This window comes from Ostrinia nubilalis, chromosome 21 (assembly GCF_963855985.1).
Source record: "Ostrinia nubilalis chromosome 21, ilOstNubi1.1, whole genome shotgun sequence".
NCBI lineage: Eukaryota > Metazoa > Arthropoda > Insecta > Lepidoptera > Crambidae > Ostrinia > Ostrinia nubilalis.
The window spans coordinates 8907616-8919915 of NC_087108.1; the positions used below are offsets into that span (position 1 = coordinate 8907616).

Consider the following 12300-nt stretch of genomic DNA (forward strand, 5'->3'; position numbering starts at 1 on the left):
CATTAATGATACTTACAGCATTGACATCCGATATGTAAGACTCCGGATCGTATTGCTGGTATCTGAAATACGTAATTCCTAGTGCCAGGAGTGGTATCAGACCCAGCACGGTGATGGGCGACGGAGCCAAGCTCGCCAGCGCGCCAGCCGCCTCCATTTTCGCCCTTTACACTCATCTACTGCTAAACTAATATTTACAACCTATCCTACTAGTCTTATTATCGTTATATCCAATCTTTTTTTCTTTGATCCTCCTCCGTCAGGATTTTGGGCGTGTAATTCCTGATGCCCGCCTTTTTGGGGGCTGGGGCTTTCAGTTGCGCCTTTTCTGTATCACTTAAGTAACTTTTGAGTCGAGCGCTTTTTAGCTCATCCTTTTCTATGTCTAGGAGCTGCAGCTTGTATCTTTTATCTTTGATCTTGACGGGTTTGTATAGTTCTTTGTTGATGTCTTTGTAGTGGTCGTTTTTGTAGAGCGAGGTGCAGTAATAGTCGCTCTTGGAGGATCTGTTGGATTGGCACTCGTAGGCGCTGGAGCTGCTTCTGTAGCCGCTGCTCTCTGTTGAGGAGATGTCGCTCTTGAAGCTTTCAGCGCTGCGGCGGGCCTTGTGTCGCTTGTAGTCGTCGTAGGCGAGGTCTGTAGGCGGCCGGTAGTCGGGGTAGCGTTCGCGGTAGCTTGCGCTAGCGGCGCCGGCGTACGACTGCTCTTGGCCCATGGTGGGGGGCGCGGGCGCGCAGTCTTGACAGTTTTCTGGAATGACAGAAAGGAGTCGTGTTAGCCGAGATAAAAAATGTTGTGTTATCTGTCTATAGCCTATATTCATCAGGGATGATATAGGATTTTAAGGGCGCTTTCAATTCAGACGTTTCGTGTCGGACGTTTGCCGTGCGTTTGCAAGATCGCGCCCTAACTAACTTTACTTTGCCTCGGTAAATGAAGCGATTCGCAGCCTAACTATTATTGGTAATTGTCAATTTTATTCCGACGCAGTTGTCATACAATTTACCGTGTGCGGTCCTGCAAACGCACGACATAAACGTCTAAATTGAAAGCGACCTTATGGTGAAAGAATTTTTAAAATAGATCCAGTAGTTTCATGCCTATTCAATACAAAAAACAATAAATTCTTTTCTCTTTATCATATTAGTGTAGATTTACTAGCTCAAAACACAATATATAAATTACAATTATTGAGGGTTACATTTACATTACATTAAGCACACTAAACCTAATTTTGCTTAAAATTAATTACCTAAGCCTGTTCATTTTTTTTCATTAATGAATCTATTGCGCTATTGGCAGAACAAAATCTAGCAACTCATAAATTAACCAATAATTTATTTTTTCTTTGCTTTCAGGTAATCAGCAGTGAAGTGTGATAATAACAATTAACGTAAGTACTAAGTACGGCTTGCCGTATCAAGACACAACGTGAACGCCCGTATTCACAAACATTACTAATGAGGTCTCACAGTGCGCGTGGACGCACAGGAAACCAACACGAACCAATCACAAAGCTCTATTCAACGCTGTGCGTTCGATTTGCTGCTTCACCTAAGCAAGCATCGTTTGTGAATACGGGCGTAAGTATTGCTAGTAGGTATTGCAAATGCGCGCCAACATGTTGGATATTATGCTAAAAATAGATCGTCACATTTTAACAACTTTCCTCACGAAATCTAAAGACCAGTTACAAAACTACATAGAGAAACTTATTATATCTTGATAATAATATATGGTTTAATTAATTGAGTCATGGATCATGATGTTAATTACTCATACTCGTAAATCGTCATTATCATTTAATTAAATAGAGTTTAAAAAGTGGCCAAAAAAACAGCGTCAGTTCTTCGACTAACGGGTCTGCGATAGTTGACCCGAAAGCGAGCGGAGTGGAATCATGAAATTCATATCCGAATTCATCATCCGCTGTTCAGTCGAGTCAGTTAAGACCCTTCTGATGGCACCGAGTCAAAGTTTTGCCGGAGACTATAAAGTCCGGAAAAAATCAAATGAAATCGCGATGTAAAGTACACACCACGCCATCTGTTGACGCGGCGCGGAAACACAATCACCGTTGCTGTGGGCACACTGGGCAATGACCTTGTCCTTGATACCGTTACGATACAAGCTGAACGTACAAGCGATAATGATAAGTGTGTGAAATTACACTAAACCGCTTTATAATCGCTGATCGTGTCAGTAGAGCGGCCACCGAACCCGAAAGGGGGAAAAATATACAAATTATTACAAATTGCTTTGTCTAACGTTATTTTAGCTTCAGTCTCGTCCATAGATTAATAAAGCCTAGATGGATAGTCTTCATGCAAACGGTTCGTCAAAAGTGAGTCATAAATGTTATGTCATTACTGTCAAAACGTTGTTAAAAACGTTTAAAATATGGCGATTTTTTCGAAAGTAAGAGATTTTCATCCACATATTTTATCGTAATAAAATGTTATTATTTGTTATCCATGTTTGTTATTTTTAAAATTATTTAACAAGACATTTAAATAAAACAAAAAAAGTTTCAAGTTTCAAGTAGACCAGAAGGTGATTTTTTTAAAATTTATTTTACTAAAAGTCGTCTCACTTTTCGTGCGCTTACTATCTTAGGCTTTATTAATCTATGGTCTCGCCAAATAATTTTAGAGATCTTAACAGCCTACAGCGTTTTCTTTTAAAATTCGCCCGTGTTTTGAACTGGGTACCGCTAGCGAGGCAATTGCGGTTGAACAGCCAATAACATTTCTAGCGCGTCGACAATATACTTTCACTGACAAACTTACCCTAATTGAAATCTGTACAACAGTTTTCTCTGTGGCATCATAGTTTTGAACATAAGATAAGTTAACCACAAAGTATTGCGGCTCGTGGAAGTTATGGAAGATAATTGTTTCCGAAGTAGAGATTTCACTCTCAGATGTAATAGGGTACTTGTTAGGCGTTAATTTGTCAGGCAAACCTTAGTTTACTGTCACTTTTACCGTCAACTTGAATACTGTCATTCTGTTAGCAACCAGAGAGCCATAAAAATCATATACGTGTTAATAATATTCGTTAAATTAATATGAAAAATAAATTGTTATATTTTGTGGTTTAAATTGTGACCTAGAAATAGTATTAGTAGGTATGTACAAATTTTAGTTGAATGGTTGACATTTTTTTTAAAGATAAACGTTGTTATGCTAAAATGTCAAAAATGCAAAATGACAAATTCGCAAACGTCTGAATAGTCAGGTGGCGTAAAATGACAGATTCGCAGAATCACAGATTCACAACACAAACCATATTCAAACAAAATCTAAATTATTATACGTAGTAAATGTGCAGCCGAGCACTTCACTCAATAAATTTTCATCATAATATGTAATTAATCCTGTTTAAATTATTATTTCTTCATACTAGTAATAATTATACAGGTTGAAAATATTACATGAATGTTTACCTAATAATGTAGATATAATAAAAAAATTGGATTGAGTAATCTTATATCATTGATAGACGTAAAATAATGCGGTAGGTAAGTAGGTACCTACTTAAAAAAAATAAGCAATTAAACGCATCGAAAACAATTGCGTAAAGTGAAAGTTGGACCAACCAGATGTCTAGAATCTAGAAATCACATCAAATTAGAGACTAAACTGTATGTATCTTATAGTGAAAAACATCTTTGGTGCACACGACACGATACTGTCCATAAAAAAAAATTAATAATTTTTTTTATTGCTTTTAATAACTTAATTATTTTGTATTGAATAAGTATTATCTGTATAATCAGGTATAATAAATTTTTAATAAATATCATTTTAAAATATTAACCTGTTCACTCTCATCGTCTTACTATCGTATAAAATAACATTAAAATCAATTAGTTTGTTTTATTATTTTCTTGGTATCATCTTATCAGATCTTTGCATTAACCTTTTCTAAATTTAAACTTTTTAACCTTGTACAGTCAATTACCTAGATATTGAACATCCACAGGCCAAGGACATCTTCGAATCTTCGCAGACTTGCGACATATTTTCGCAATGTCAGCACGAGAATGTGTCTTGATCTTTACTTGTCGGTTGGGCGTTTAGTAAGACCACAGAATAATAATGTACTACGGTAAGACCACATATTTAGACGTCATTCCAGACGTCTCATTATAGGCCTGGCTCGTACACAGTTACAAAAGACGTAATGACATTTGTTTGACATTATTTAACCTTTCAGACCTTTGAAAAGCGTGGTAAAAAAAATTAAAAGTACTCTATTGCAGGGGAAACCTTTAATGTTAGAGGCATGATTGTTAATGAAATATTTTTTCTACTAAATGCGTCTGTTGTAACAACTACACCAGTCGTGCAACTTGGCAACGTGTTAAATATGACGGCACTGCATTTTTTTTGCAAATTCGCTCTTATTGCCTCTACTTAAAAGTATATTTAACTTGATCTTCCGTCATCTGTACATTACATTGAGCGTTGTCCACCATGTTAATCGTGATTTAAAACTGTCTCTAGAAAGTACAGCTTTATGTGCCTATAGATATCGTCATTGACCAACAAACAAAGACAATGTATCCATAAGTGCTCAATCACTGTCATTGTCGATATTTTCCCACAATCATCAAAATTGGCCATTGCACATTCCATTCAAAGGCTACCTTTCATGGCAATTACTGTGCCAAAGATGCCATGTAAACCTACAAACCATGAAGAAGTTGTTCGAACACAAATAACTTGAACAGCTGTGGATAAAAGCATTCTTAGTTCTTTTGTTTTAGACACAAAATAGAAACAAAACAATGCATCCCGCGTTTGTAGGTACAAAAGTGAGAATTAGATTTTAACTGGTCTAACAATTAAGAAAATTCGGGCGCCTAATTCAAAGTATGCCTTTTTTTAAGCGGTTTTTGTTATGTTTTTCCCAAGGCATAATATGAGTATTGTTTTAGAGCTCAATCAACTGAAATGTTAGTCTTTGTTAACAAATTTTATTTCGATTTATTAACTTGTTTTAATTGTTCACCACCTAAATTAAGCAATTACAAAAAACGCAACAAGCTGGAACGGTATAACCTAGAATAAGGACAGTTGTTTGAAATAAATATAATTAATTAAAAGTATTTTTTTATAGCGTGATTATTTAAGGAAAAGGTTTTTTCTTTTTTTTTTTAGTTTTGTTGTCGTGTATGACTGAAATAGTTTCAGTTTTATTTACAAGAGACAATTTATTCTTCAATAAATATTATTGTGTTCTCTACATCAATTTTTATTTTAAATATTTAACTTTCACAGCTCAGCGATTCTGTTATTGTTTCGTCTTAAAGTTCAATGTTGACTCGCTCTTTACGCCAAAAGTAAAACAAATATTTACTACAGTGAGAAAGCCTTTAATTTCTTTAAGCCCCTTTAAACACTTTAGCAGCTGTTTGCGCAGGCCTTAAACAACCTTTGGCACAGATCCAGTGACAGGACTTTGTTCGTCAGTGGCGCCAACTGGTGAGCGAAAATAAGAAGTTATTGCCTTAAGTGCTAATCAGTTGGCGCCACTGTCCAAGCCTCTAGAGAGCGACAGGATTTTAGAGTCCAGTGGTGCTAACTGGGAAGGCATAATCTCTTTTAGTATATTTTTTGTATTTAAATATTATTATGTATACCTGTAAATCTCCTAAGTGTTATAAGTCGCCGACCCAATATGTAATAAATAATTACAGGTGTAATACACAGACCGCCCATGCTTACATAATGCAATTAAGGCAGATGGGTTAGTGTGACTGCATCTCATTGTCTCAGCCGCTCTACATTTATCAGAGCGAGACGGCTGCTTATCCGATTTAGGCATCTCACACAACTTCAAGTAGAAGTGTTTGGTTTATGCCTTTGCTGTATTTTTTCTCCCAAAAAAATAAAGTTCTAATGTCACTTTTTTTCGTAAAAAAATATACCAAAGAGGCTTAATGACCTCCAGTCTTCGAATAAAAATGATACTAAAAAAAATTACCATTGGTAGCCTAAAAAGTAACCTTTTTAGGACGGCTTGACTTTTTTTTCTTTGACCATACAAATACAAATATTTCTTTGACCATGCATAACCATTAGTGATGGGCCGACTATGGTCTTTGCCGACTAACCGACTAGCCGACTAATCGGTTTTCAAATTGCCGATTAGTCGGCCGACTAATCGGCAATGCCGATCATTCTAATATCTACTTATCCGAAGAATAATATCTAGATTTGCTCAAAGAAATATGAATATCTAGATTTCTAAAGAGATAAATATAACTTCTTGAGAAATGATTTTTTTTAATATGAGAAAAAATAAAAAGCAACCTTACAATCACCTAACAGTACCTAAGGTAGATGTCATAATTTTCGACGGCGGAGGGGTCAGAGGAGGTGACAATATGATCACCTCCTGCTGGGCTAGGATGCGCACCGTGATATTATTCTTACTTATCGACGTCAAAATGTAAGGGCAAGCGCTTATCGCGGCACGCATCCTAGGCCCACTGATTCCTCTCCACCCTCCACGGTGATGGTCAGCGAGCGTAGGGTTTCCCCGCCTGCATAGCACGGACTAACACCACCGTCGGATAGGCAGGGCCGGCCACACAGGTGGGCAATAAATTGCCGGGACGGACTGTGATAGTACTGATAGTTGATGGCTTTGTCCGGATTCCCATAGTTCTTCACACTAAGGCGATCTCAGGGGTTATTTATGTGGGTATTCCTCATCCTTCCGATGAGAGGAGCCCCACATAATCTACCACTTCCCCGCAGGATAGGTATTAGAGATGCACCGAATGTTCGGTTGAATATTCGTATTCGGTACATTCGGCATATTTTTTCATGTTCGTATTCGGCCGAATGTTCGGTTGAATTGCCGAATAATTACCAAATATTAAAAGTATTGTTAACAATTAAAAAAATAATATTTAATTAAACAGTTTGGTTAACTAATTACTAAATAAGTGTGGTTTATTGCGAAAGTATTTTATAGTTTTTGAAAATGAAACAGACACTACTTGTGCCAATTATTTATTGTGAAATAAAAAGATTAACAATCAATAAATAATTATTTTATCAAAGAAACTGCTGTTTTACAGACGATCAATTAAATTTTTATGAAATTGAAAATTTTAAGGACACTGCTTTGAGTAACAAGCAACTAAGTAGGTATTTTCAGAAAACTTTTTTTCGAATAGTTATAATGTAATAACTACTATCTTAAGGAACCAACACAAGTATTCAAATATGTATGTTTATAAAATCAAATAAGTTTTTTTAAATAAATAATATCTATCTACGTATGTAGGTATGCTAGTGAATGGTGGTGGTGGTGAACTAGGAATTGTTATAACTATTTGTAGTTTTCATTCAATGTAAGTCAAACAAAATTATTTAAAATCAACAATAAACACTTTAGTCGGTAATTTAAGTTTTAATCAAATTTGAACCGAATGATTCGGCCCAATATTCGGTTCGGTACATTTTGAACCGAATCTTCGGCCGAACATTCGTATTCGGTTCAATCTACATTCGGTGCATCTCTAATAGGTATGCAATTCCATGCATTTTTCCCCGAAAAAAAAGTGTCATAATTTTTATATGGACAAATTAAAAATAAACAAGAAAGAGAAATATTTATTACGATGAACATCACTTAGAGAACAAAGAAATTATACGGAGAAAAAACAGAAGTAGCACATAAATATTACAAAGAAATAAAAAAATGAACTGAGCAGTTCCACCCTGTTATAACAGCGATGCCCATCGCAATGGGACTCCACTCAGCATATGCCGCCCGTGCCCCACGGTGGGGAAGGCCACGACGCTGGTTTTATTTTTTTTAATTTAGACTGATTGCCAAAATTTTAAATCAGGTGAAAGTATTTTTACTGATTTTTTGCAGTCAAAAGTGGTTTATATAAATGCCCTTGGTCTACCTCATAATTCTTGGTGATTATGAGTTTATTTCATTCACATATTTAATTTTGTAATGCGCCGATTATAATCGGCATATTTTGCCGAATAGTCGTCACTAGTCGGCCGACTACAAATGATGCCGAATAGTCGGCTTTCCCGACTAGTCGGCGACTAGTCGGCCCATCTCTAATAACCATCAACCAGTTTTTGGCCAATTTTAAGATAGCATTCGGATCAAGACGACCGCGACGCGAGACCGCGACTCGAGACCGCGACCGGCGACCGGTCGCAGGTCGCAGGGCGACAGCTACTTACGAATCTTCGCGACACGAGTCGTGCGACCCATACGAAACTCAGTATGTTTGCAGTTAAAGTAAAATAGTACCTATCTGTAAACAATAAAAATAAGTACCTTTTCTAATAAAAATATGTATCATTTGAACTTACTTGTTTTTTTTAATGCTTTTCCAATTTTTTTCCAAATATTGTCTCTCACAGTATTATCTTTATAAGCTTGAAGTCTCGTATCGAATACAGGTGCGTTTTTACTTACTAATTCTATTAAAATTTCGTCTTTGTGCGAAGAAAACACGGCCATTTTGCATCTGTCGCGCCACGGCACTGCCTAGTGAGCGACCGAGTCGCGCGACGCAAGTAGCCGGCAGGCCACGCCCACACGTCGCGCGACTCGGTCGCTTGCATCCGTCAGCACTTCCTATTAATTCATATAAAGCAGTGGGTCGCGGTTGCCGGTCGCGGTCTCGAGTCGCGGTCTCGCGTCGCGGTCGTCTTGATCCGAATGCTACCTTTAGTTGTCAGTCGTCCTGATCTGGATCCAATGTATTGGTATGTGGGTTGTTGTTAATGTTCGTATCGGATCAGAAACTGCCTCCAATACGAAATAAAATATACGAATACATACCAAGTGGATATTAAAATTTGTTTTTTTTTTATTTATAGGAAGGAAAAAACATTGATAAAAAACGGAAAGTTGTTAACCTCAGCCACGAACTGAATCATGTCCAAAGTCAATACATTATAATTTACTATGTAGAAGTAATTTTCATGTCGATTTTAATATGTGACTCTTATGAACAGTCAGCGTCAGATAGTTTGGTCTGAGGTTCAATATTTAATATAAATGTAACAAGTCAAAATAAGCATATTGTTTGAGGCACCCAAAGTAGTCAATATCAACACTGTTTATTTGTTTATATGAGCTGTCAGGATGTTCAATAATATCTAAAATAAATATAAAAAACAAATCTTTTTGATTCCCACAACCACATTTTTAATAATACTTTGTTTTTTCGTTTTTAGAGCACCAGTGTACGTACTTACAGGTTTGAATGCATTTTTTTTATCTTCGGTGAACTTAATAAGCTGTGCCAAAAAGGTTTCACCAAATTAACCAGTTTCGTTTTGAGAGCTGGCAATGACCTGTCCTTTCAAAATGGTGGTTGTTCCCAAAATCATGCCAAAATGGTGTAAGTGTAACGAGTTGCTCTTTTAGTTGTCAAAAGAAGCGTAAGCACATAAAGCTTGACACTGTAGCAGCTTTTTTAGATGCAATAAATGCTCTTTTGCAAAAAAAATGCACAGTTTTACGTGCTGTTTTTGATATTGTACGTGTACACTGTACAGTCAACGTAAAATAGTTCGCAACACGCCTTTGTTACAATTGGAATAAGTTTAGTGTTGTCCACGCAAAAAATCGCACATAGGTAAAAAACAAAATACAAGTAGATAGGTACGGTACTTTTATCGAAATTAAAATCTGTAAAGGCGTATTGCACGTCATTTTACTTGCATGAGCATCATGTACATTTGCTTGTTTGATGCAAGCTTATCTTATAAGGCGAATCCACTTAGACTGGATTGCTCAACGCCTCAGAACCTAAAATGCAATATACGTATTTAAAATAACTTCTCTACAGAATCAGAGATCAGTATTCAAATTTGAATTTGAATACTGATATACCTAACCATCCATTAGAGAACACTATAAACTTCTATTACCTATTCCGAGTACAATTTATGTAGATACTTCGGCCTGATCATCACTTTTCATCAGATGAGACAAGCAAAGAGATTCCCCGTTGCAACTACATACAAAATAGTCAGGTTTAGGTATTTTTGTACCCAATGCAACGCGGCAACGAAGTGAATCTGCAAGCGCACCTGGTGCTTTAGACCTATGTGAAATACAATCCCAGCTGTCAATCATTCTTATTAAGTTGAATGTTTGTATATTAACTTGCCAATCAACATCCGTGCAAGTTATCTCACCGTAACTAAGCTAGGAAACTAGTAACTATTCACTAGTTATTACAAGTTCAATATAACCGCTTGCAAGTTCGCTAATAACACATCTTAGATAAATTTCCAATACAAAATAACGTTTATTACCGAGAAGCAGGTTACAGAATTTACTATAACATTTACGCTAACTAGTACGCTCGCGGCGCCGATCGTGTTAATTAAAATACAGGGTGTAAACGACCTTCGGTTTCTACTTGTTATGTAACTATCTCGGAACCAAACACTTGTACTTCTCTACAAGTTGTTTAGAGTAAAAATTGTGTTACAGGGGCCACAGGGCGTGTACACCGGTTTAATAGAACGACTTTAGATCAAGTAAACGAAATGCCTACATATAAAATCATCGATCTTATTGAACGTTAAGGTTGTTAGTTTCTCTACTATATCAATAACATTCGTATAACCTGAAAAGGATTCTTACTAAGTGATAAATTGGAGATGATGAGAGATCTAAGGCTAGCTACCATGCTATGTATGTTATCGTAAAAACATAGCACGGTGAGGTCGCAGAATGGAAATGGATTGATGAATGAATTTTTAATGGTGATTCTTCCTTGTGGTCTAATGGGTCGTGGGACAAAACGAAATACTGACCTACCCAGAGAAATAAGGTTCATATGGGGATCTCTTATTATTATTCTTCACACTCACACACATGACCAATTTTTGTGAAAGAATTTTAAATAAAGAATTTTTGTGACAGCCCGTATACCATGCAGGTGAAAATGCTAGCAAGAGTATAAATAAAAGTAAAAACAAACCAAACTATCTACAAAATAAACATAGGTTTGTTACGACATGTCAAACCCGAACTCCGAGGTAGCTCGCCGGCACCCATATTTGCGTGCCCACTAAATCAGCGGTGGTCAGACTACTAAATACTTAGCGAGTTGACTTCCAAATGTTATGTCATTAATGCTTCGATTGCATAAAAAGTTGACCTAAGGTGTACTGGGCAGTCCATGTCAGAAAATTCCGGTGAGGTCAGATATTCTCTTGTTTTGTCACTTTGATACCATTTTTAATGGCATACTGAGCGGTCCATGTCAGATTCCGATGAGGTGGGATATTCTTTAGTTTTAATACTTTTTTACCATTTCATGGCATACTGGCCAGAGTCACGTCAGAAATTCTGGTGAGGTCAGATATTCTTTCGTTTTGCCACTTTGATACCATTTCTTCAATGGATTTAAATCAATGGGCTTGTCCAGAAGAATGTGGCTCTAACCAGTAGTTAAATTCTTTCAGCTACACAAATTACTATGGCTCTACATAGCTATGTACTTCGTTCGTTTCAGCTATGTACTTAAACATACTCGATAAATGATGTGGCCAGGATCACTCCGACAATAATATCATACATTTTTTACAAGCCGGTGTTCATGGCCTACATTTTCGAAGTTGGGCTAAAAATTCAAAAGAGGCATTCGAACCGAAGGCCAGTAATTTGAAAATGGCAAATTCCTTTGCATTGAATGGCATTTCAGGGCAAAAGATAATGACCACCATCGAAAATATTCGAAAATTTCCCCGTCTACATACATTATTTGCATTGCGTGACTGCCAACGAAAATTAAATGTCAAGGGAAGCAGCCGGCCTCTCACTATGATTACACCGCATGCAATTAACACTTTACATGACACGGTGCTACAAGTTGGCGGCAAAAACACCCCCTTGTGCATTCATGTAAAATGATTAACCTTGTGCGCTTGTTTTAAAGTTTACATTTCTGTACGCACAGCAGACAACTTCGAAAATTATGATACCGTGCTTCGGAGGGTTTGATGTTTGAGGTGATACAAAGTTTGACCAACCAGGTTATTGACCACTGTTGTTACAACCTACACGACAGAAAAAGAAAAAGAAGCAGACTTAAGCAAATCGCTTGAACCTGATCGTGCAAAAAAAGTTTAAACCGAAAGGTGCAATATTAAGTTACATTCCGATGCGCATGGTTGATCATTTTTATAAGCAAAAAATAAAAATAAAAAGAACGTCAGAAATCAACAACATAACTGTTGTTTACTACAAAATTCTCGTTTTTTACTAATGTTTGT

The 12300-nt window shown here is 36.7% G+C and overlaps 2 protein-coding genes across 4 annotated transcripts in view; one reads left to right on the forward strand and one right to left on the reverse strand.

The window, feature by feature from the left end:
• LOC135082302 (flotillin-2) overlaps window positions 1-12300 on the forward strand; it is a 268349-nt gene that overhangs the window by 111697 nt on the left and 144352 nt on the right. The window lies entirely within an intron of this gene.
• The window catches only part of LOC135082300 (glucose dehydrogenase [FAD, quinone]-like), a 47550-nt gene that overhangs the window by 2141 nt on the left and 33109 nt on the right, over window positions 1-12300 (reverse strand). For both annotated transcript variants that reach the window (XM_063977085.1, XM_063977084.1), the window contains exon 2: window positions 17-751. In XM_063977085.1, coding sequence (XP_063833155.1) covers window positions 17-157 — 141 coding nt within the window. In that variant the 5' untranslated portion in view covers window positions 158-751. The remainder of the gene's footprint in view (window positions 1-16; window positions 752-12300) is intronic.